General features: G+C 47.8%; 1 protein-coding gene across 1 annotated transcript in view; it reads right to left on the minus strand.

Moving 5' to 3' along the window:
* The window catches only part of LOC123936842 (epididymis-specific alpha-mannosidase-like), a 60,288-nt gene that overhangs the window by 12,950 nt on the left and 21,489 nt on the right, over window positions 1–25,849 (minus strand). The window contains 8 exon segments of the mRNA XM_045997394.1: window positions 1,117–1,250; window positions 2,837–2,975; window positions 3,875–4,065; window positions 5,405–5,603; window positions 15,412–15,589; window positions 16,846–16,934; window positions 17,710–17,882; window positions 20,676–20,781. Coding sequence (XP_045853350.1) covers window positions 1,117–1,250; window positions 2,837–2,975; window positions 3,875–4,065; window positions 5,405–5,603; window positions 15,412–15,589; window positions 16,846–16,934; window positions 17,710–17,882; window positions 20,676–20,781 — 1,209 coding nt within the window.

The following is a 25,849-nucleotide window of genomic DNA, read 5'->3' on the forward strand; positions in this document are numbered from 1 at the left end:
GAAGCTTGGGGGCCCTATCAGCAACCCCAGGATGGCTGCACACACCATCCCACACAAGCTTTGTGGGACATACATACCCTGTCTCTGCCCCCATCCAGCTCTGTCAATCTTCCTCGTCAGAACACAACCATCTGTCACATTCCACACCTTCTCATTTGCTTTCCTGCCTATTCCCCAGGGTGAGAATATGAGTTCTCTGTGGACAGGGACTTCATGGGCTTGGTTACTAAGGAAGCCTGGAACCTAGGCCAGAACCTGACACACAGTAGGATTCCAAAATATTTGTTGAGTGCATTTACTCAGAGTGGTGGTTGCGTGTGGGTGAAGAAGAGGGCTAGGGGTGGGGTCTGCTGAAACCAACACCATCCCGTCTTCTTACCCAGGTCAGATGAACTCTCTCCTCCTGCATCAACCAAGGTCTGCTACCCTGGCTCCCAGGTCATCACTCCACACCACACATGTCCTTTAAGTGTCTGACCCGCCCATTCCCCACGGTGGTGCTGCTGTCCAGGGCATCAGCACTCAGCCCCGGCTGGACCAGAATGTGCCTCCGGGAGTGTTTGCTGAGTGGCTGATGTCAGCACCTTCTGCACGTCCGCAGGGAAACCCTGGCACTGGGGGACAGGCAGGGTCCCTGGGCCCCTCGGCTGGCTCCAGGCAGTGGCAGGAAATAAGGACAGACCACACAGACGCTAGTGTCTGGGTGTGTGGAAACAGGCAGCTTAGCCAGCCTGGACCATCAACACCTCTGCAAAGTGTCCCTCTGAAGACTCCTGAGGGCCTGTCCACAGAAAGTGGATGTTTACATGAGAACATAAATATGCCCCATGTCCAGGGCATGAGGAGAAGCCTCCCAACCAGGGCAGGCCACCCAGGAGACCCTCCAGGGAGGGGACAGTGCTGGGACTTCTGGGCACTTCAGATGCTCACAGACCAGTGAGAGTCCCCTGGTGGATCCCACTGACCTTACTAGATAAGGGTCTCCATGGGGTGTCTTCCAGGTGTGGTCCCAATGGCCACGTGTTTCCGTGAACTGCTCCCATTTCAGGAAGAGCCCTCCTGGAACAGGTGTCAGCAGCAGCAAGTGTGCCCCTGTGCATGCTGTCAGGGCCATACCTGTGCAGCCACCGGCCGGCCGAACTCATCTGTGACGTTGACCCTGGAGAAGCCCACAGTCAGGGTAACAAGGGTGGTGACCGTCCAGGCCAGGGGGTTGTAGACCACGGCAATGTGTCCCCCAGCTTCTGGGTCTGCATGCAGATAACTGGCCTTACCTGCTGCCATTGGACTCACCCAACATCCCTGGGGGTCCCTGGTTACATGGGAAATTGAGGCAGAAAAGACACATTCCTGCAGAGCTACTGGGGGAACTGAGTATAGGACCAGTGGGCTAGTGCTCTTCTGAACCAGCAGGTCGCATACTCTGCTCAGGGCTCTGTGTCCATTCCCGAGGCCAAGGATGCTGGAAGGGATCACACTGTGTCCTTCTGGACAGAGGATCCCCATGCTCCTTACACATTACCCCTGACAGCTCCATTAGACTGACCAGGGAACTGAGGCCCCGAGAAGTACAGTCACCTGTCCAACCTAACCACCTACTAAGGTGTGGCTCCCAACCTTTGAGCCCTTGGCATTGGAAAGGACTAGAGAATTCCCGGAAGGCTGGAGGTCCAGTCCAATCACCTAGCCCAGTGTCTGAGCCCCAGAGATGTGACTCTGGGTTGCTTCTCTGTCCATTCTTTACTCCCAGTGAGGTAAACTCTGCTCATGTCTGATGAATCCTGGACCCCTGAACACATCACACACTTTCCAGCCCCCTGCCCCTGCCTAGGCTGTTCCTGTGGCTGGGACCCCTTTCCTGACCTCCACCCCTTCATTGCTCAGGCAAGTCACCCTGGTGAGGTCATGGGAATGGACGGCCCCATCTGGCAGGGAAATCAGACCCCAGTTCCAGCTCTGCTGCTGCTCTCTGTCCCAGCCAATCCCCAGATCTGTGGGCTGGGACCCTGGGCACTGTGTGCATGGTCCCCAGGGGCCTTCACTGGTCTGAAGGTCAGATGGCATTGCCAACAGACGCAGACGGAAGGAAGTGCAGGCCCAGTGAGTAGGGAGGTCAGATGTGAGGGTGCACCATGACAGAGTGCAGGCTGAGGTGGGGTGCTGGGAAGGATGCAGCAGGCCTTGTGCACATGACATCAGGCACTGGGAGGGAGGCCAAGGTATCCCAGTGCCCCTAGGACTTTCTGGTTCACAATTCCTCAGTCTCAGGCTGCATGATCTGTTACTCTGGACGTGTGAAACCTTCACTGTCAAAGGGCCCAGAATCAGCACCCAAACTGAACTTAGGAGGGAACTGGGCGTTCCAGGTGGAGGCAGGTCCTGGAGAACACCTGTATCCTCTGCAATCCTGCAACTCAGTCCCTGGGTTCAATCCTAGCTCTGCTCCTCCCAGCTGGGTGACCCTGGGCGTGTCCACAATCTCTGTTTCTGGTGTGTCCTCAATTACACAGTGAGGACAAGAGCACCTCTTAGCTTACAGACACTCCAGGCATAGCAGTAAACACTGTGAGCTGGGCGCTGAGCAAACACCTAACAGTTGGCCATTAGGACGGGCTTCAATGGTGGCCTCCCCATCTTCCCATCACACACAGAACATGGAGGCTCGGAGGAGTCAAGGCACATGCCAAGCTCAGACCAAGGGCTCAGGGGTGCACAAGGGATGTAGTTGCAGATCTGAAGCTCAGGTCGTTCAAGTCCTCTCCATGACTCCCAGCTCTGCTCAGAAGGGTTCAGAGCTGCCTCCCAGACAGGGCCATCCCACAGGGGTCTCGCTTACCTGAGTACGCTGGGGTCCTGTCCTGGACAATGGAGACCATCAGTTTGTGCACACCCTGCATCCCTGACCTGAGATTCTTCATGTACATGTCTCTCACCTTGGGGGTCTCAGTCCCAGTGATGGCATCATGGTGCTGTACCTGGATCCCAACCAGAGTGGGGGAAACTCTGGATTGGGCCTGCCTCTGCAGACCACCTCCTGGAGTCTGGCTCTCCTTCCCTCTCACCAGGTGCTAGTGGAGCAGGTGAGCGTCCCTACCATATTCCAGAGTAGAAAACTGAGGACCAGAGGTTTGATGACTTTGCAGAAACCCACTGAGTCCTCTAGCTGGGGCAGAAAACAGACATCTGCAAGGGACCCACCCCAGCTTCACTTCCGCTGTGCAGTCTGCCTGTGAGTGCCACTGGGATGCTCCAGGCACCCTCCATTCTCTGTACCGAGGTAGACATGGGATAAGCGTGTCTTCCCTAAAGAGAAACTGAGGCTATGTGTCCTGCCTACTCCAATGGCTCGATCTATCCACTCTGCTCCCAACACAGTAACACATTCTGTCAGTTTTCCCATCTGTACAGTGGGGACACATGGAGACAGAACATTGGGAACAACTTGCTGTGGGGCAGCCACCGTGCCAAGGAGGTTATGTACAATCTCACATTCAGTTGCCCCACCATCCTGGGGTGGGCATGAGCTTCTCAGTGTACAGGGAGGGAATTAGGGTTCAGAGAGGAAAGTCCTGAGCCTGAGGACACTCAGTGGAGTGGGACTGAATCCATGCAGGACTGTAGGACACTAATGCTGCTTCTCTTTGCCCTTTGCCCTCTGGGTAAATCTGGCTCTAAAGCCTACTGAAACTACCAGCCAAAGGCTATTAGAGCATGGTTCTAGCCTCAACCCAGGGTCCATCTGCACCTGCCATGGAACCACAAGCCACCTCAGTGTTCTTTTCTGGAACGTGGACATCTAGCGACCAGGGGCTGGGGAAGCGCGCTGCACAGGAGATTTCTAACATGATCACCTTGCTGAGAAGGGTGCTGTTACCTCAGAGACAACCCAGCGGAGATGCTGGAGCTTCTTCAGGGCCCAGTCCAGGTCCAGGTGCTGGTGGGGGACCGGCCACACAGAGCGTGTGAACATGGACTCCCCAGCATACAACAGAGCACTGGCTCGCCTGGCCAGCCCCTTGAGCTGGTTGCAAGATGAATAGAAGCCGGTCCAGGCCTGATGTGGACCTGGAGAGAAGGGCTGGCAGTTGGCTTGAGTCTCCCTGGCCTGGAGGCTTCCTGAGATCTAGTCCCAGTAGAGCTAGGGAAGCTGGGGCCTGGGCTCTGGCTCTGCTTGGGTCACCTATGGGGGCAGCCACAGACTCCTTCTCCAGCCAGGCCAGGAATGGTCCACGGGTTCCAGAGAGGGGCTGGGGTAAGTGTGAGGATCAGGTTGAGCTGGACCAGGCCTGGGATGGGGAACCAGAGATCCCAGGGTGGACCTGGGAAACCTGGAACTGTCTGTGAGCCAAGGGCCTGGGACACCTCGTGGGAGGGGTGGGGGAGATGGGAGCCAAGTTGGCAGCACCCAGTTGACACAGGCCTTTGAGTGCTGGCATATGACTAGGAGGCAATGGGGAGTCCGGGACAAGCCTGCAATCACTGGGGTTCCACTGGCAGTCCAGGGCGGTGGGATGGGGGAGAGCTGAGGGATCCTGTGTCTGCTGCATGGACCTGCACATAGAGAATGACTCCTGACCAAGACTGGGTGGGAGGAATGGGGCTGGATGCCTCCTGGCAGCATGGCTGGGTCCCATAGGTGGTTGACTGTCCCTATTGTTCTTGCCTTCTGCCTCCTCCCAGGCTGGGGAGTGTCTCCATTCCCTGACCTTCTCCCACGTGACCTGAACACAGCAGGAAGGGTAGTCAGCCCTGTGATCCGGGGAAAGGCTACAGGCCGTGTGGGCAGGAGACCATGCTGTCCACAGCTCCTCCAGCAGGCTGAGTGGCCTGGTCAGGCAGGGGCGCCCTGTAGCCTAAGCGCTAAATCCCCAGTGACTCAGATCAGGGACCAGGGATCACCGCACCTGTCCACTCTCCACATGAACATTGTCTCTCCTGGAGGGTTGCACCAAATCAAACCCATTCAGAACACCTGCAGGACATTGCCCTATCTCCTCCCTCCTCGGTGTAGCCCCGCCCACTTCAGCATAGCCCTGCCCACACTCACGTAGCCACTCCTACCTGGGCTGTAACCATGCCCACAAGGATGTAGTTACACTTGAACTGCAAGTGTAACCCCGCCCACATCAATTTGCCCCCCCACTCCGACTGTAACCAAGCTCACAGCCCTCCCAGGTGAAGGCAGCCAAGGCCTTGTGGACGTGGAAAGAGGAAGCTATGGAGCCCTTCTCTGAGTGTCGTGTCAATCCTAGAATGTCTAGGTGTGACAGGTGTGGGGGCGGATGTGAGGGGCAGGGTCTGTATCAGCCCAGTAACCTCTCAGGCTCTATCAGCTGGGCAGAGCAGACTCAGTGGGCACCCTCCCCGGCACCAGATCTGCACCCCAACCTGCACGGGGTCATACCTGAGGAATAGGGCAGGAAGTCTTGGTGCTCACGGACGTGCCAGGTGACATTGGTAGCTTGCAATGCACCAAAGTATTTGGCCAGCGTGGCGTACTCCACAGAGATGCCGAGCCTGGATTTGTAAGAGTTGGTGTGGTCCAGCAGAATGTCCATGTTGGCAAACTGCAGGGAGGCGTTGAAGAACTGCTTGTCACACCCCTGCAGGCCAGGACACAGCACAAAACCTTGGAATTCCAGGGCAGAGCCCAGTTCAGGAAGAACCCAGTCCAGCCTCCATCACCCCCATCAGGGGCCCTCCCACTCTTCCTTGCAGAAGCTCCAACCAGCTCCCCAAGGACATTCCTGCACCTACCTACCTACCTTCCTCCTTTCCTTCCTTCCTAACCCTTTCCTCCCTCCCTTCCTTCTTTCCTTCCTTTCTCCCTTCCTATATTCCTTTCTGTCTCTTCCCTGACTTCCTTCCTTCCTTTAATCATGTTTTATATCTCAAGTACTTATCTATCTTATACCTGGACATTTGTACCTTTTGAACACCATCACCCAATTCCCCCACCTTCCCCCACAAGCACCTCTGGCAACCACAAATCTAATCCCTATTTCCATCAGTTTGGTTTTTCTAGATCCTGCATATAAGTGAAAATATATAGAATAGATATTTGTCTAACTTATTTCAGTCTCTGATCTATTCTGAACATATATCTGTATTACTAATTATCAACATCACTAATTTTAATGATAAAATTATGAATATCAGTGATAATAGCTATGACTCACATTTGCTGACCTTGAGCTCACTTTCAAAATGTAAAGGCAAACCATGAATAAATTCCTTCTATTTTAAAGATTTATTTAGTTATTTGACAGAGAATGACAGAAAGAGAGAGAGAGAACACAGCAATGGGAGAAGGAAAGGGAGAAGCATGGTGCCCACCAATAGGGAGCCTGATGTGGGAACTCAATCCCAGGACTCTGGGATCATAACCTGAGCTGAAGGCAGATGCTGAATGACTGAGCCACCCAGGCTCCCCTAATTCCTAGTAGTATCTACCTATGAAGACTGAATCAAGAAGAAATAGGAAATCTCAACAGACCAATTACTACTAAGGAGAGTGAATCAGGAATCCAAAATCAGACAGCGTCACTGGTGAATTCTACCAAACATTTATAGGTGAATTATTACCTATCCCTCTCACACTCTCCCAAAGACACAGAAAAAGAAGGAACACTTCCAAACTCATATTCTAGAAACAACATTACCCTGTTACCAAAACTAGACAAGGACACCAATAAAGGAAAATTATAGGCTGATGTCCCTGATGGATACAGATGCAACAATCCTCAACAGTTATTAGCAGGCCAAGGTCAACAATCTGTCAGAATGATCATACACCATGATAGACTGCGACTTACTTCAGGAATTCAAGGATGGTTCAACATCCACAAACTGATCAACAGGATGCACCAGATTAATAAAATGAAGGATAAAACATCTATGATCCTCTCCACAGATGCAGAAAAACCAACTGGCAACATTCAACATCCATGTAGGATAAAAACGCTCAAAAGTGAGAATGGAGGTAACATGCCTCAACACAATAAAGGCCATTATGGGGTCACCTGGGTGGCTCAGTGGGTTAAAGCCTCTGCCTTCAGTTCAGGTTGTGATCCCAGGGTGCTGGGATCGAACCCTGCATCAGGTTCTCTGCTCAGCGGGGAGCCTATTCCCCCCCCCCACCTTCCTGCCTCTCTGCCTACTTGTGATCTGTCTGTCAAATAGATAAATAAAATCTTAAAAAAAATAAAGGCCATTATGACAAGTCCAAATCTAGCATCATACTCCATGGTGGAAATCTGGAAGGTTTTCCTGTGAGATGAGGAACTAGGCAAGGATACCCACCTTGTCCACATTTAGTCAACATTGCATTGGAAGGCTTTGCCAGAGCAAGCAGGCAAGGAAAAGAAACAAAGGACATCCATATGAGAAAGGAAGAAGTAAATGTGTCACTATTTGACGATGGCATGGTATTATGTATAAAAAGCCTGAAACACTCCACTAAAACATGGCTAGAACTAATGAACAAATTCAGTCAAGTGGCAGGGTACGGAATGAACATGCAAAATCAGTTGCACTCCTGCACCCTAACAATCCACTATCAGAAAAAGAAATTAAGAAAGCAACCTGATGTGTAACTGCATCACAAGAATAAAATACCTAGGAAGAAGCTGAACCAAGGAGGTGAAAGACCTGTACACCAAAAACCATAAGACACTAATGAAAGAACTTGAAGAAGACACCAATAATGGAAAGATATCCTTGTGCTCCTGGATGCCAAGATTTAATATTGTTAAAATGTCCACGAAATTCACAAATCATCATTTTAGAAAAGAGGTCTTGAAGGCAGCTAGGGGGAAGAGATTCCTTACATACAGAAGAAAGTCCATCAGAATAACATTAGACCTGTCCACAGAAACCTGGGAAGCGAGAAAGGGCTGGAGAGACATATTCAGGGCACTAACTGAGAAGAACATGCAGCCAAGAATACTTTATCCAGCAATGTTGACATTCAAAATGGAAGGAGAGATAAAGAGTTTTCAAGACCAACAAGGTTTAAAAGAGTATGTGACCATCAAGCCAGCACTACAAGAAATATTGGGGGGAGTGGGGGATTCTATAAAAGATGAAAGAACCCAAGAGTGACATAGAACAGAAATTTATAGAGACAATCTATAGAAACAAAGACTTCACAGGCAACATGATGTCAATAAAAATGTATTTTCAATAATCATTCTCAATGTGAATGGCTTAAATGTTCCCATAAAATGGCACAGGGTTGTAGATTGGATAAAACAACAGGACCCATCCATATGCTGTCTACAAGAGACACATTTGGAACCTAAAGATACATCCAGACTGAAAGTGAGGGGATGGAGAAGCATTTTGCATGCCAATGGGCATCAAAAGAAAGTTGGGGTAGCGATTCTCATATCAGATAAATTAGATTTTAAGCTAAAAACTGTAGTCAGAGATACAGAAGGACACTACATAATTTTTTTTAATTTAATATTTTTTAGTGTTAGCAAGATTCATTGTTTATGCACCGCACCCAGTGCTCCATGCAATATAATATAATTATAATATAATTAGTACTCACAACCAGGCCCTCCCAAGCCCCTACCCCTTCCCTCCAAAAGCTTCAGTTTGTTTCTCAGAGTTCACAGTCTTAAAGGGTCTATCCACCAAGAAGATCTAACAATTGTAAATATTTATGTCCCAATATAGGAGCAGTCAACTACATAAGCCAACTGTTAATCAAAATAAAAAGTCATATTGATAAGAATACATTAGTTGTAGGGGATCTTAACATGCCACTCTCAGTAACAGACAGTCCATCCAAGCAGAAAATCAATAAAGAAACAAGATCTTTGAATGACACATTGGACCAGATGGACCTCATAGATACATACAGAACATTCCACCCTAAAAAAACAGAATACTCATTCTTCTCAAGCACAAACATGGAACTTTCTCCAGAATAGACCAATACTGGGTCACAAATCAGGGCTCAACCAATACCAAAAGATTCACATTATTCCCTGTATATTCTCAGACCACAATGCTTTGAAACTAGAACTCAACCACAAGAAAACTTTTGGAAGGAATTCAAACACTTGGAAGCTAAAAACCAGCCTGCTCAAAAATGCTTGGATCAACCAGGCAATCAAAGAAGATCTTAAACAATTCATGGAAACCAATGAGAATAAAGACCCATCTGTCCAAAACCTATGGGATATGGTAAAGGTGGTCCTAAGAGGAAATATATAGCCATCCAAGCCTCCCTCAAAAAATTGAAAAATCCAAAATACACCAGCTCTCTTTACACTTAAGGAAATGGTAAACCAACAGCAAATTAAGCCAACCCCACACACTAGAAGGGAAATAATCAAGATTAGAGCAGAGATCAATGAAATAGAAACTAGAGATATAGTAGAACACATCAATAAAACTAGAAACTGATTCTTGGAAAGAATCAATAAGATCTATAAACCACTAGCCAAACTAATCCAAAAGAAAAGAGAGAGGACCCAAATTAATAAAATTATGAATGAAAGGGGACAGATCATGACTAACACCAAGGAAATAGAAACAATAATCAGAAATTATTATCAATAGTTATATGCCAATACATTAAGCAATCTAGAAGAAATCAATGGATTCCTGGAAACCTATAAACTTCCAAGACTGAATCAGGAAGAAACTGACAACCTGAGTAGACCAATATCTAGTAACAAGATTGAAGCCATGAACAAAAACCTCCCCCCACAAAAAAGGACAGGACCTGATGTATTCCCTGGGGAATTCTACAAAACTTTCAAGGAAGAAATAATACCTATTCTCTTAAAGATGTTTCAAAAAACTGAAGCAGAAGAAAAATTCCAGACTCTTTTTATGAAGCCAGCATTACCCTGATTCCCAAACCAGGCAAAGATCCCATCAAAAAGGAGAATATCAGACCATTAGCCCTGACGAATATGGATGCTTAGATTCTCAACAAGATCCTAGCTAATAGGATGCAACAGTACATTGAAAAGATTATCAGAAGAGACCCTGAATTGCTAAGGAAATGTTGAAAAACAAAAATAAAACTGGTGGCATCACGTTACCTGATTTCAAGCTTTACTACAAAGCTGCGATCACCAAGACAGCATGGTACTGGCATAAAAACAGACACATAGACCAGTGGAACAGAGTGGAGAGCCCAGATATGGACCCTCAACTCTATGGTCAAATAATCTTCGACAAAATAGGAAAAAATATACAGTGGAAAAAAGACAGTCTCTTCAATAAATGGTGCCAGGAAAAGTGGACAGCTATATGTAGAAGAATGAAACTCGACCATTCTCTTACACCATACACAAAGATAAATTCTAAATGGATAAAAGACCTCAACGTGAGACAGGAATCCATCAGAATCCTAGAGGAGAACATAGGCAGTAACCTCTTCCATATCAGCCACAGCAATTTCTTTCAAGATATGTCTCCAAAGGCAAAGGAAACAAAAGTGAAAATGAACTTTGGGGACTTCATAAAAATCAAAAGCTTCTTCACAGCAGAGGAAACAGTCAACAAAACAAAAAGGCAACCCACGGAATGGGAGAAGATATTTGCAAATGACAGTACAGACAAAAGGCCGATATCCAGGATCCATAAAGAACTCCTCAAACTCAACACACACAAAACAGATAATCACGTCAAAAAATGAACAGACACTTCTCCAATGAAGACATACAAATGGCTATCAGACACATGAAAAAAATGTTCATCATCACTAGCCATTAGGGAGATTCAAATTAAAGCCACATTGAGATACCACTTTACACCAGTTAGAATGGTCAAAATTAGCAAGACAGGAAACAACGTGTGTTGGAGAGGATGTGGAGAAAGGGGAACCCTCTTACACTGTTGGTGGGAATGCAAGTTGGTGCAGCCACTTTGGAGAACAGTGTGGAGATTCCTTAAGAAATTAAAAATAGAGCTTCCCTATGACCCTGCAATTGCACTACTGGGTATTTACCCTGAAGATACAGATGTAGTGAAAAGAAGGGCCATCTGTACCCCAATGTTTATAGCAGCAATGGCCACGGTTGCCAAACTGTGGAAAGAACCAAGATGCCCTTCAATGGACGAATGGATAAGGAAGATGTAGTCCATATACACTATGGAGTATTATGCCTCCATCAGAAAGGATGAATACCCAACTTTTGTATCTCCATGGACGGGATGGGAAGAGATTATGCTGAGTAAAATATGTCAAGCAGAGAGTCAATTATCATATGGCTTCGCTTACTTGTGGACCATAAGGAATAACATGAAGGACAGTGGGTGAAGGACAGGAGAAGTGAGTTGGGGGAAATTGGAGGGGGAGATGAAGCATGAGAGACTGTGGACTCTGAGAAACAAACTGAGGATTTTGGACGGAAAGGGGGTGCGGGATTGGGTGAGCCTGGTGGTGGTTATTAAGGAAGGAACGTATGGCATGGAGCACTGCATGTGGTGCATAAACAATGAATCTTGGAACACTGAAAAAATAAAAAGAACATTTTAAAGAAAGATAAAGATACAATAAAAAAAAAAAGTCCATACCACCCAAAGCAATCTACAGATTCAATGCAATTCAAATGGCATATTTCACAGAATAGAACAGTCCTCAAATTTGTATGGAACCACAAAAGATCCTGAAGAGCCAAAGCAATCCTGAGAATGAAGAACTAAGCTGGAGGCATCACATTCCCTGATTTCGTACCACATTATAAAACTGTGGTACTATGAAGAGTGTGGTATTGGCATAAAGCCAGACATACAGATCAACAAACAGATTAGAGAGCCCAGAAACAAAACCATATATATCTGATCAGTTAATTTGTGATAAAGGAGTAAAGAATATATACTAAGGAAATCATAGTCCCTTCAGTAAATGGTGTTGGGAAAACTGGACAGCTTCAGGCAAAATTATGAAATGGGACCACCATCTTACACCACACATACAAACTACCTCAAAATAGATTAAGGATTTGAATATAAACCTAAAACCATAAAACTCCTAGAAGACAACAGAGGGGGTACAGTCCTTGATATCTATCTTGGTGATGTTTTTTTGGATTTTACACCAAAAGTAAAAGCAACAAAAGCAAAACCAAACAAGTGGGACTACATTTTTTTTAAAACCTTCTGCATAACAAAGAATACCACTGATAAAATGAAATGTCAACCTACTGAATGGGAGAAAATATTTGAAGATCAAATATCTGATAAGGAATTAATATCCATAATATATAAGAACTTCTAGAACTCAATACTCAAGACCAAGAAAATATATAAAAATAGAACAGAACACCTGACTTGACATTGTTCCAGAGGAGACCTACAGATGGACAACAGATGCATGAAAACAAGATCCACATCATTCATCATCAGGGAAACGCAAAGGAAACCCACAATGAGATATACCCAACAGCTGTCAGAATGCCTACTTTCAGAACAACTAGAAAGAACAAGTAATGGAGAGAGTGTGGAGAGAAGAGAACTCTTTTGCACGGTGGGTGAGAGTGTGCATTGGTGTAACCACTATGGAAAACAGTGCAGAGGTTCCTCAAAAACTGAAAAATGGAACTACCCCATAATCCAGCAATCTGATTATTTACCCAAGGAAAATGACAATACTAATTTGAAAAGATGTATGCACCCTTGGGCTCATTTCCATGCTCCTCTATGTCCTTTTACCCTGATTATTCACAATTGTCAAGACATGGACACAACCTGAGTGTCCACCCATGGATGAGTGGATAAGGAGATGTGGTACGGACGTGCAAGGCAATCATGCCCACTAAAGAAAGAAGGAAATCTCAATGTGGGGACAACATGGATGAGACAACTTGACAGCAGAATGCTCAGTGACATAAGTCAGACAGGGAAAGACAAAAGCCATGGGATCTCACTTATAGAATTATGGAATTAGGGGTGAGGAGCGGGTAAAATGGGTGAAGGAGCCAAAAGGTACAACCTTCCAGTTTGAGGATAAGTAAGTCCTGGGGATGTAAGGGACAGCATGGTGACTATAGGTAATAATATTGTATTGTATATTTAAAGTTGCAAAAGAATGGATCTTAAAGGTAACCATTCTAGGAAGAAATATTTTGTAACTGTATATGATGGTGGATGTTAAGTAGACTTACTGTGGTGATCATTTTTCAACCTAGACAAATATGGAATCATCATGTTGCACACAAAATGAACATGTTATTTGTGAATTTTATCTCCATATAAAAGAGAGAGCCTGGGTGTCACAGTCAGTTAAGCATCTGTCTTCAGCTCAGATCATAATCCTAGGGTTCTAGGATCAAGAACCGCAACAGACTCCTGGCTCAGCAGGGAGCCGGTGTCTCCCTCTGCCTGCCACTCCCCCTGCTTGTGCTCACTCATTCTCATTCTCTCTTGCATATAAATAAATAAAAATCGTTTAAAATAAAAAATGGAAGAAAGGAAAAAGAGAGAGAGAGCTGTAGCGTTAACTCAAGTTCCCCCCCAGACAGTCACAGTAATTCCCAGTTGTCCTTGTCTAAAGTTTGCAGAAGTCAGAGTGTGAGTCTGGATGAAGTGGTTCCAAAGTGTCACATGGGTGTCTTATCTCATGGCCCACCTAGCCACACCCTGCCAGTTCCCATCACTTCCCTGAAACATCTGCAGTTCCTGGCTTTTGGAATTTTCCCAGGGGAGGTCACTCCCTGCCTCTCATGAACAAAACAGGAGAGGAACAGGAGTTCTCTTGGGATCTGCAGGTGAGCCCCAGCCAGATCCGTCCTACAAGCAGCCAGCGAGTGTGATGGGCCTGCAGGAGTATCAGCTTTGCACTGCCTGAGGATGCGGATTCAAAGAGTCTATCTCCATCATCTCCCCTAGGAATTTGGTGTGAACTCACAACAAAGAGTGATGGGGAGAGGGGCGCCTGGGTGGCTCAGTGGATTAAGCCGCTGCCTTTGGCTCGGGTCATGATCTCAGGGTCCTGGGATCGAGCCCCGCATCGGGCTCTCTGCTCTGCAGGGAGCCTGCTTCCTCCTCTCTCTCTGCCTGCCTCTCTGCCTACTTGTGATCTCTCTCTGTCAAATAAATAAATAAAATCTTTAAAAAAAAAAAGAGTGATGGGGAGAGAAAGGCTGATCTGCAATGTCAGCTGTGCACAGACCCCTGGTGTGGGGCTGCAGTGGCCCCAGATACACCTGCTGCAGTCAAAGGTCCTTAGTCAAACTGAGGTCAAGTCATGACTGGCTCCCACCAGGGGCTCCCTGTTTGCTGACAGCTGACTCCACAAAGGGCACACTGGCATGCCATGTGCATGGGCCCAGACTCCACATGTACAGGTGTGGGACAGCACTGTGAAAGACCTCCTAAAGCATCCACTGATGGAGGGTCCAGAGCGGGACTGGCAGGGTTTTGTGATCTGGACACAAATCATTGCAGCCAGAATTTCTGTTTTCCTTTGCAAATAACAATCAGCTTTTGAACTCCTGAGAAGTATATACATCATTATTTTGTTTCTTTGTGTTTCTATGTGTTAAGACTCATATAAAGTCACATATAGCTGTATTTTGACTTAATGTGTTATAAAATGGGACGTTATCTTCAAACACTCATTTATTAATATAGTCACACATATAAGAAGTAATAACAAATAAAAATGGCTAAAATACTAAAGATGCATGAAAACAAGAAAGGCAGTCAAGATGTAAGAAGACAGGCTAGGAAGTGCCCTGCTAGGGTATGAGCACGAATCCCCATCCTAGCTGCCCTACTATGTGGTTGTGCAGCCTCAAGACAATGATTGACCTCTCTGGTTTGCAGGTCCCTCCTTTCCAAAATGGGATACCAGCCATACCTGCATCCTAGGCCCATGGGGCAGACTGAGTGTATGAGACGAATATATCACATGGAAGATGCCTGTGCACTGGGGGCTCAGTGAAGGAGAACTCGGCGTGTGATGCTGAGGAAGAGGAGCAAGAGAAGGAGGATGTCCGTGTCTGACACTGTCATGGGGCATGTCTCCTGTTGGCCGCAGATCATGCCTGTGAGGCAGGACCTATCATGATCCCCACTTCACAAATGAGGAAACTGAGACCCAGGAGGGTAAGGCACACAAAGACGGAGCAGCGGGCCAGGATTCCCACCCAGACCTCACATCCCAACACTGAGATGGGAAGATGAGGAGGAAGGAACTGAGGGGAGCTGGGGGCTGGCATGGGCCAGGGACTGTATTTAGGTGGGAGAAGCTGGGAGAGTCCAGGTGGTGAGAGGAGATGGTGGAAGAGATGATGCCGTGTGGTGGGCAGGGAAGAGGCACTGGCCAGAGGCTGACGATGGCAGCCTGGCCCGAACCCTGGAAGAGCTTGGTTGGGTGAGGCTGGACAGGAGTCCAGGACTATGCTGGGAACACTGGGGTGTGGGACCCTACCTTACCCAGGGCCAGAGGAGATGTGATGTCCGGAACCAGGCGGCCCGCTCCTTCACAAGGTCCACAAGGAGATTGACATAGTATCTAATGTTGTTCTCATCAACAGGCTCAATCATATCCGGAAATTTCCTATTTGGGGGAGGCTCTGGGGAGAGAGTTGGGTCATCCCAGTGAAAGCCTTCCCTGCAGGAGAGTGAAGGGTTAGTGGAGCCCATCCGTGAGAAGGGAGGCAGCTTGGGTCCCGAAGGACAGGCAGGGTGCAGCCAGACCCAGGCAGCTCAGGGACTGCAGGCCACTGCTCAGGCCTCCTTCTCCCACCTGTGTGATGGGCAGCTCAGTGCTGGCCCACAAGAGCTCTGCAAGCAGATGGGGCACTATCCCATGTGTCATGATTTACCAGCCGTGGGACATTGAACACAACCCCTTCCCCAGGCCCACATTGCCTCATCCACCACGTGGAGCCCACAGTCTGTGTGTCCCCACTTCCACCCCTGGAGATCTCATGGAATTCCTTTCATCGCAGTATCCTTGGGGACACCATGGTGCCTATCAGACATGGATCCAAAGCCCTGAGCAGGGCTGGGGCAGGTTGAGGCAAGGGGGGCACTGTGCCTCGGGGTGAACTGTAAGTCAGTGTCAAGTCTCAGTATGGGACATAGAGATAAGTTAGTGTCCTATTTCAAAACTCATACTTAATGCAAAGCAAATCGTCATGAACAGAATTCCGAGGTTCCCCTAAGGACAAGGGCAGTATTCTGGATTTTCCCTCTTGCCTCAGGCTCCAGTTTGGTCCACATGGCAGAGGACCCAAGATCCACCCTGCGGGTCTGGATGCCCCTAATAGGGTCCTCCCTGCCTTACTCTGGACTGCAAAAGGTATCATAGGGTGGACCCTGGACCAGCCGCCAGGAGCCGCCACTTGGATCCTCTCAGCCTGTCTCCTCATCCATAAAATGTCCTGATGGTTGTCATGAAGGATAAAGGAAAGACATCAGTAGAAAACACTGGGCGCAGGCCTGGCACAGAGTGAAGTCTGACAAACAGGAACTACCGGTCCTGAAGTCCGTGTCTGGCATCCTTCTTGCCATCTGCCCTTCACCTTGCCCGCTAATCTCTCCTGTTCCAGGACAGGCAAGCCTGTTGCCCACAGCATCCCAGGTACAAAGGGCCAGAGCAGGTTGAACCCAGGCCCTCCTACCCTGAAGAGCCCACAGGCTGGCTGCTCCAACAATGTGGAGACCTTGGAGCTGGCCACCCGAACCACCCAGACCCTGCCACAGCTGACCACAGGGCCAGGGCTAAGTGGCCCTGCCTCGGTTTCTCCTTCTGTAAGCTGGAGCACTCAGAGCATCTGCCAAGGGGTGGATGGGAGGGTGAGCTGTGTCTCTGGTAATAGAGGGAGGGTGCCTAGAACACAGGCCGCCCCTGGAGGTGCTCACGAGCAGTAGCTGTACTGGTCCAAGACGTGCATGAAGATTTCCTGCTTAGCCGCCAGGGATGGGGACCCTCGCCACACGAACTGTAGACCCTGCAAACCCCAAGGGAACAGAGTAAAGGCCCAGGGGTAACACAGCTGCCCTGGTTCAGCCCCCCCAGCCCCACCTGGGCCTCCCTCCAGTGTTCAGGACTCCATCCCCTCTGTGGACTCCTCTCCACTCCCTCAGACCCCCCACAGCCACATATGGTGGTGGAAACTGCCCTCCAGAAGGAGCCAGCCTGCTCCTGCACCCTTCTACCTCCAGCAGCACTGTCTCTGCCAATACCTGCTAGAGAAGCTCATTCTGGCTCTGCTTGAATACCTCCTGGCACAGGGAGCTGCCTGCCTCTCACAAAGCATGCAGTCTATTGCTTCATTGCCCTCATGGTTAAAACCCGGTCAAGGTCACAAAGGAGGGAGAAATCCTGCTTCTATTAAGAACTAGCCAGTGAGACGCTGGGACCACGTGCATGTTCCCTGATTCTTCTGTGCCTCAGTTTCTGCGTGGGAGAAATAGGGAGGCCCCACCCAGCCCAATGCAGCACACAGAGTCAGCTGCAGGAGAAGTGGGCAGATGTGGGAAAGGAGCTCAGTGTGCAGCATGGACTGTTGTGGGGCTCAAGATGATGTTGCTTCTCTCGCCCACTAGAGCCCAAGTCCACCTTCATCTGCTGCTGCCCGAGCAGTTTGCATTTGTCTCAGACCAGTCTTTCCTGAGTCATGCTGGAGAGAATACTCATTCCTCCAGGAGCGTGGGAGCAGACCCTGCACACAGAGTGATGAAGGGAGCGGCCAGAGGCAGCAGCGTATGTGGCTCATGACTCACTTGGTTTTTCTGCATGGCATCCTTCAGGTCATAGTCGATCCGGGAGATGATGTGGGCATGGAAGCCCGCCAGGGCAAAGAGGGTGGGGGTCGTGGCAGAGGCGCCAAAGGGGTCGACTTGCCAGGAGAACCGTGGCCGGATCCCAAAGGTTTCATATAAGAACCCATGTCCTTCTGCAAAGAGAGCACTGCCTTGCTGGTGACAGGAGGGGGTCCCTTGCCACCTGCTCACTCAGGGCCCCTACCTTCCATGGGGCTAGAGTGTCATCTGGGGCTGGGCTGCAGGAGATCCTAACACTGAGGGGGCCACACCAGGATCCCCCAATGTTTCCTTTACTTGTTCATGATGTTAGAGTCACCACATGGGCCTGAGCCATTCCAGAGGACCCTAGGCCTGTTGGACAGAGCCATGAACAGACCAGAGGCCAGGCCAAGTCAAGAGGGATGAGTGCTGGCAGGCACTTCTCAGCAGTGGCTGAGAAGTTCAGAGTGTGATGCACCCAGGAGTTGATGAGGACAAGCCAGGGCACATGGACCTGGCACAGGACTCCTGGCCCTCAGGGATGGCAGGGTGGAAGATGCAGAGGGTGCAAAGGAAGGAGAGGAGACCAGGAGGGAGCAGCAGAGGTGAGGAAATTTCTGAGGATTGTGGGTCAGGGATTATGAGGGAGTGGACAATAGCATCTCAGGAGGGAGGGCAGGTAGTACAAAGAAGAGCCCTCTCTATAGACAGGGAGCCAGAGCCAGGCAGACCTGATTGCTGCCTGTTCGTATCCCCTTCTCCTGCACTCAGAGAATCCTCACTTTGTCAGGGGGTGCCATCCCAACCCCAAAGGATGAATTGCCATTGGTCTCAGCCACTCGTGGCGAGTTCATTCCCCTCTGGCAGATACTTGTTTTCTCAGCCTGGATGGAAGCCAGAGGTGGTCATAGACCCCAGTTGGAGCCAAAAAGATGTGTGCCTTAAGCTTGCTTTGCTTTGGGGAAAGATTTCCCACCTTCATTAAAAGCAGAAAGTCAGATTGGCTGAAGGAGAGGAGAAGTGAGTTGGGAGAAATCGGAGGGGGAGACGAACCATAAGAGTCTATGGACTCTGAGAAACAAACTGAGGGTTTTGGAGGGATGGAGGTGGTGGGTTGGGTGAGCCTCGTGGTGGTCTTAAGGAGGGCAGGTTTTGCATGGAGGACATGGGTGTGGTGCATAAACAATGAATCTTGGAACACGGAAAAAAATAAATTTAATTTAAAAGAAAAACAGCGAGTCGGGACAAATGTCCCTTTGTCCCTTTTCTGACTTGAGTGGTAATATATGGCAATATATTACCTGGAGCCAGGGCAGCTGTTGGGGACCAGCAGGGCAAGTACATAAGACACAGGGAAACACCAATGCACTGCCCAAGGAGACCCCAAACCAACCCACCAGTGCAGTAGGGGACATGCCCTTAAGACTCAAGTCGCTGCTCCTCAGGTTCCTGGCTCTCTACTACAAAGCATCCCGAGCCCCAAATGAAGAGGTGATTACTGACGGAAACTGCTAATTATCCCATGCAATGGCGTCCTCCTACTCCTTCTAGTCTCAGAAACCCACCCTCCCTCTCAGCTTCAGCAGGTGCAGAGTCCCTCAGCTAGACCACGCCTTCCAAGGCACATGCCTTGCCCTGGCCAATGGGCTGTGAGCTCAGTGTTGGAGGCCATTCCCCAGCATCCCTTGAGGGCCCTTCGGGTCACATGACAGCATCCTGGCCAATGGGACCGGAGAAGGAAGTTTGGCCTACACCGCATAGCATTCCTGCGGATGAGAGACACCCTGGGGTAGGCGCCTGGGGGCGGGGCCGAGAGGTACAGGTAGACAACCCCTGGACCAGAGCCGCCAGACCGGTCACAGGTGAGTCCCTCCCTCCTGGCCAGACCTTTCCTTTCTCTGCACTGAGGGCGGTGGCATCCCCACCCCTGACCCGAGCTGGGCTCTCCCACTCGGGATGCGGGGGAGGTGGGGTGGGCGGGGGGCGCAGCTCTCGCTCGGGCACCTGCCGTCGTCCCACCTCTGTGGGGGGGTCCCAGCTGGGGAGCTGGCCCCTCAGTGAGCGGGAGGAGGGGGCGGCGGCCACACTCAGCTTTCCCTGGTCACCGAGTGCTGCGGGCAGGTGCCCCTCCCCACAGAGAAGTGTTGGGTCTCAGACTAAGGTGGGTGTGGGCAGCCCTCAAGGGCAGGATTACGGGGGTTCCTCCATTCCCTCCCTCCCGTGCGGGCAGCCTGCGGGGTCCTGTCGTGGCAAAGAGACACGTCAGAGCGAGGAGGAGGGCCCGTGCCTCTGCCCACCGACATGCTGGAGGACGGGTGGTGATGGCAGGGGAGGTGGCGGTGGTTGGGTGGGGTGCGGATGGGGGCAGTGCAGTCAGGACGTTGGTGGTAATAACGCTGGAAGTGATGATGGTGGTCATCGTGATGGTGACACAGGTAGTGTACACAGTGTTGTGGCTGTCAGTGTGGATGGAGGGGGGTGTTGTCGATGCAGGTGGTAGCCCGAGTAATGGAGGCGGAGAGGGGGGCCTCACTGGTGCAGGTGGCGCTGTGTGTACTGGTGGGGATGGCAGGGATGGCGTCTAACCCTCACTGCTTATCTCCTGGGAGCCACGAGCTCCACTTCGTGTGCCCCAAGGAATTGTCCCAATTTGATCCTCACAAGTACCCTGTGAGGGAGGCTGTGCCCTCAAACTCCTTTGGGCCATGAGGAAAGGGAGGCCCAGGGATGGGACGTCCCTTACCCAGGGTCTTGGGCTGGGAATGCACAGACACAGGATAGAGCCAGTCCATCTGGTCTCAAGACCACGCTCCACACCCCTGCACTCACGTGGCCACAGTGTCCTGCTCAGAGGGGAAGACTGGCCCAGAGCTGGGGTTCAGGAACCCAGTCCAAGTGTGTTTGGAGACCCCAGGATAAACTTAGGTGGGGAAGGGGGACCTCACCTGTGAGCTGCAGAATCTGGTCATCAAAGTGGGTCACAGCCTCATCATGCATGACCTGGCCCCCGATGACAAACTCCAGGCGTCTTGTGGCCAGGAGATGGCGGACCTTGGTGACAAGCAGAGAGAACAAAGCCAGGTTAGAACCCCAGAGTTGGGCTGGGTCTGTGGGGACATGCCTCCGGTGTCTCATGGTGCCTTCCCCCACACCCGCATGTGCATTCATTCTGCAAGAGAATCAGGTCAGACCTGCCTCCCAACCCCCACACCAGCACCTGGCCCATGGCTGCTACTTGATCCATGCTACCTCCACCTGAAACTACCTGTAGCTCTGTCTCTACTGCCATGTCTACCTCTGTATCTACCACCTTGTCTACCTTTTCCTCTGTCTCCATGTCTGTATCTATATCCGTTAAATTGCACTGATGAAATACTTCAGAAGTATCAAAAACTTGCAAGAATTGTGCAAACAGCTCCCATGGATCCCTTCCCCAGTTTTATTCGTTGCAAACCTTCTTTACCTATTTGCCATAGCACTCCCCCATCTTTTTATAACTTGGTATGATTTCCTCTAAGTCATTTGAAAGTAGCAGTTGGACATAACATACCTGCTCCCTATTCCTTCACTGTGCATTTTTTCAGGACAGGGTAATTAGAGCCATAGTATAATTCTAAAAATTAGGATATTCACCATTAATGCAACACTGTGGCTAATCCAGACTTCATCCAAATGTTCCCAGTTGTTCAATGAATGCCCTGTTACAGGTGTGGGTTTAGTCCAGGATGGGGTCTTGACTCCCCTGTCATGTCTCATCATTGTCCTGTATTCCCAACACTTCTTCAGCTGCTATGTATTCTCGATCGGCTTGATCATTTCAGGAATTACAGGCCAGGGATTTTAAGGAGTGGCCTTCTGCTTATGTTGTCTCATGATTGACTGGTAAGTATTTTTTCAAAGTTTTTTAAAACTTAAATTCAATTAATCATAGTATTATGTATTATTAGTTTGAGAGGAAGAGGTCAGTGAGTCATCAATCTTTTTTTTATATTTATTTTTTATTTCTTTTCAGTGTTCCAGAATTCATTGTTTATGCACCAGAATTCATTGTTTATACACCACACCCAGTGCTCATTGCAATACTTGCCCTTCATAATACACACCACCAGGCTCACCCAACCTCCAAAACCCTCAGTTTGTTTCTCAGAGTCCATAGTCTCTCATGGCTCATCACCCCCTCCAATTTCCCCCAGCTCACTTATCCTCTCCATCTCCCCTTGCCCTCCATGTTATTCCTTGTGCACCACAAATAAAGGAAACCATATGAAAATTGAGTCTCTCTCCTTGACTTATTCCATTCAGTGTAATCTCTTCCAGTCCCATCCATGCTGATAAAAAAAAGTTGGTATTCATCCTTTCTGATGGAGGCATAATACTCCACTGTATATATGGACCATATCTTCTCTATCCATTTGTCTGTTGAAGGGCATCTTTGCTCTTTCCACAGTTTGGTGACTGTGGCCATTGCTGCTATGAACATTGGGGTACAGATGGTCCTTCTTTTCACTACATCTGTATCTTTGGGGTAAATACCCAGTAGTGCAATTGCAGGGTCATAGGGAAGCTCTATTTTTAATTTCTTAAGGAATCTCCATACTGTTTTCCAAAGTGGCTGCACCAACTTGCATTCCCACCAACAGTGTAAGAGGGTTTCCCTTTCTCCACATCCTCTCCAACACACGTTGTTTCCTGTCTTGTTAATTTTGGCCATTCTAACTGGTGTAAGGTGGTATCTCAATGTGGTTTTGATTTGAATCTCCCTGATGGCTAGTGATAATGAACATTTTTTCATGTGTCTCTTAGTCATTTGTATGTCTTCTTTGGAGAAGTGTCTGCTCATGTCTTCTGCCCATTTTTTGGACATGATTATCTGTTTTGTGTGTGTTAAGTTTGACTAGCTCCTTATAGACCTTGGATATCACCCATTGCCTGTGCTGTCATTTGCAAATATCTTCTCCCATTCTGAGGGTTGCCTCTTTGTTTTATTGACTGTTTCCTCTGCTGTACAGAAGCTTTTAATCTTAATGAAGTCCCAAAAGTTCATTTTCGCTTTTGTTTCCTTTGCCTTTGGAGACATGTCTTGAAAGATGTTGCTGTGGCCAGTGTCAAAGAGGTTATTGCCTATCTTCTCCTCTAGGATTTTGATAGATTCCTGCCTCACGTTGAGGTCTTTTATCCATTACGAGTTTATCTTTGTGTATGGTGTAAGAGAATGGTTGAGATTCAATCTTCTTCACATAGATGTCCAATTTTCCCAGCACTATTCATTAAAGAGACTGTCTTTTTTCCACTGGCTTCTTTTCCCTGCTTTATCAAAGATTATTTGACCTTAGAGTTGCGGGTCCATATCTGGGCTCTCTACTCTGTTCTGCTGGTCTGTGTGTCTATTTTTGTACCAGTGCCATGCTGTCTTGGTGATCACAGCTTTGTACTAAAGCTTGAAATCAGGCAACGTGATGCCCCCAGTTTTGTTTTTCTTTTTCAACATTTCCTTAGCAATTCGGGGTCTCTTCTGGTTCCATACAAATTTCAGGATTGTTTGGTCCAGCACTTTGAAAAATACCGGTGGCATTTTGATCAGAACGGCATGGAAAGTATAGATTGTTCTAGGCAGTATAGACATTTTAACAATGTCTATTCTTCAGATCCATGAGAATGGAATGGTCTTCCATCTTTTTGTGTCTTCTTCAATTTCTTTCATGAGTGTTCTGTAGTTCCTCTTTACCTCTTTGGTTAGGTTTATTCCCAGGTATCTTATGGATCTTGGTGCTATGGTAAATGGAATCAATTCTCTAATTTCCCTTTCTATATTTTCATCGTTAGTGTATAAGAAAGCAATTTATTTCTGTGCATTGATTTTGTATCCTCCCCCATTACTGAATTGCTGTATGAGTTCTAGTGGTTTGGGGGTGGAGTCTTTTGGGTTTTCCATATAAAGTATCGTGTCATCTGTGAAGAGAGAGAGTTTGACTTCTTCATTGCCAATTTGAATACCTTTTATTTCTCTTTGTTGTCTGATTGCTGTTGGTAGGACTTCTAATACTATGTTGAACAATAGTAGCGTGAATGGACATCCTTGTCATGTTCCTGATCTCAACGGGAAGGCTGTCGGCGTTTCCCCATTGAGGATCATAGTCTCTGTGGGTTTTTCATAGATAGCTTTCATGAAGTTGAGGAATGTTCCCTCTATCCCTATACTCTGAAGCGTTTTAATCAGGAACAGGTGCTGTATCTTATCAAATGCATTTTCTGCATCAATTGAGAGGACGAAGTGGTTCTTCTCTCTTCTCTTATTGATTTGTTCTGTCACATTGATTGATTTGCAAATGTTGAACCATGCTTGCATCCCAGGGATAAATCCCATCTGATCATGGTGGATAATCTTTTCAATGTACTGTTGAATTCTATAGCTAGGATCTTGTTGAGAATTTCAGCATCCATATTCATCAGGGATATTGCTCTGAAATTCTCCTTTTTGGTGGGGTCTTTGCCTGGTTTGGGAATCAGGGTAATGCTGGCTTCATAAAAAAAAGTCTGGAAGTTTTCCTTCTGCTTCAGTTTATTGAAACAGCTTCAGGAGGATAGGTGTTATTTCTCTTTGAAAGTCTGGTAGTATTTATTCCCCAGGAGATCCATCAGGTCCTGGGATCTTGTTTTTTGAGAGGTTTTTGACCACTGCTTCAATCTCTTTTTTTTTTTTAAGATTTTATCTATTTATTTGACAGACAGAGACCACAAGTAGGCAGAGAGACAGGCAGAGAGAGAGAGAAGGAAGCAGGCTCCCCTCTGAGCAGAAAGCCCAATGTGGGGCTCGATCCCAGGACCCAGGGATCATGACCTGAGCCAAGGGCAGAGGATTCAACCACTGAGCCACCCAGGCGCCCCCTGCTTCAATCTCATTACTTGATATTGGTCTATTCAGGTCATCAATTTCTTCCTTATTCAGTTTTGGAATTTTGTAGGTTTCCAGAAATGCATCCATTTCATCTAGGTTGCATAATTTATTGGCACATAACTGTTGTTAATAATTTCTGATGATTGTTTCATTTCCTTGGTGTTAGTTGTGATCTTTCCCTTTTCATTCATAATTTTATTAATTTGGGTCCTCTCTCTTTTCTTTTTGATTAGTTTGGCCAATGGTTTATCAATCACATACTGGATCACAAATCAGGACTCAACCAATACCAAAAGATTGACATTATTCCCTGCATATTCTCAGACCACAGTGCTTTGAAACTGGAACTCAACCACAAGAAAAATTTGGAAGGAATTCAAACACCTGGAAGCTAAAGACCACCTTTCTTAAGAATATTTGGATCAACCAAGAAATTAAAGAAGAACTTAAACAATTCATGGAAACCAAAGAGAATGAAGACACTTCTGTCCAAAACTATGGGCTATAGCAAAGGCAGTCCTAAGGGGGAAATACATAGCCATCCAAGCCTCCCTCAAAAAATTGAAAAATCCAGAATACACACCAGCTCTCTTTACACCTTAAAGAACTGGGGAATCAACAACAAATTAAGCCAACCCCATGCACAAGAAGGGAAATAATCAAGATTAGAGCTGAGATCAATGAGATAGAAACCAGAGATCCAGTAGAACCCATCAATGAAAATAGAAGCTGTTTCTTTTAATGTGTCATTAATCTTATATAAGGTCCAGTGCTCATTATATCACAAACCCTCCTTAATGCCCATCATCCTGCTACCTCATCCCCCTCCCCCTCCACTCTAACAACCTTCAGTTTGTTTCCTTTGATTAAGAGTCTCTTTTGGTTTGTCTCCCTCTCTGCTTCTTTCTTGTTTTATATTTTCTTCTCTTACCCAGGCTCCTCTGTTTTGTCTTAAATTCCACATATGAGTGAGTCATATGATAATTGCCTTTATCTGACTGATTGATTTCATATAGCATAATACCCTCTAGTTCCACCCACATCATTTCAAATGGCAAGATTTCTTTTTTTGATGGCTGAGTAGTATTCCATTGTGTATATATACCACACTTCCTTATCCATTCATCTGTTGCTGGATATCTGGGCTCTTTCCCTAGTTTTGCTATTGTGGACATTGCTGTTATAAACACTGGGGTGTACCTGACCCTTTGGATCACTGCATTT

The sequence above is a fragment of the Meles meles genome, chromosome 2, assembly GCF_922984935.1.
Source record: "Meles meles chromosome 2, mMelMel3.1 paternal haplotype, whole genome shotgun sequence".
NCBI lineage: Eukaryota > Metazoa > Chordata > Mammalia > Carnivora > Mustelidae > Meles > Meles meles.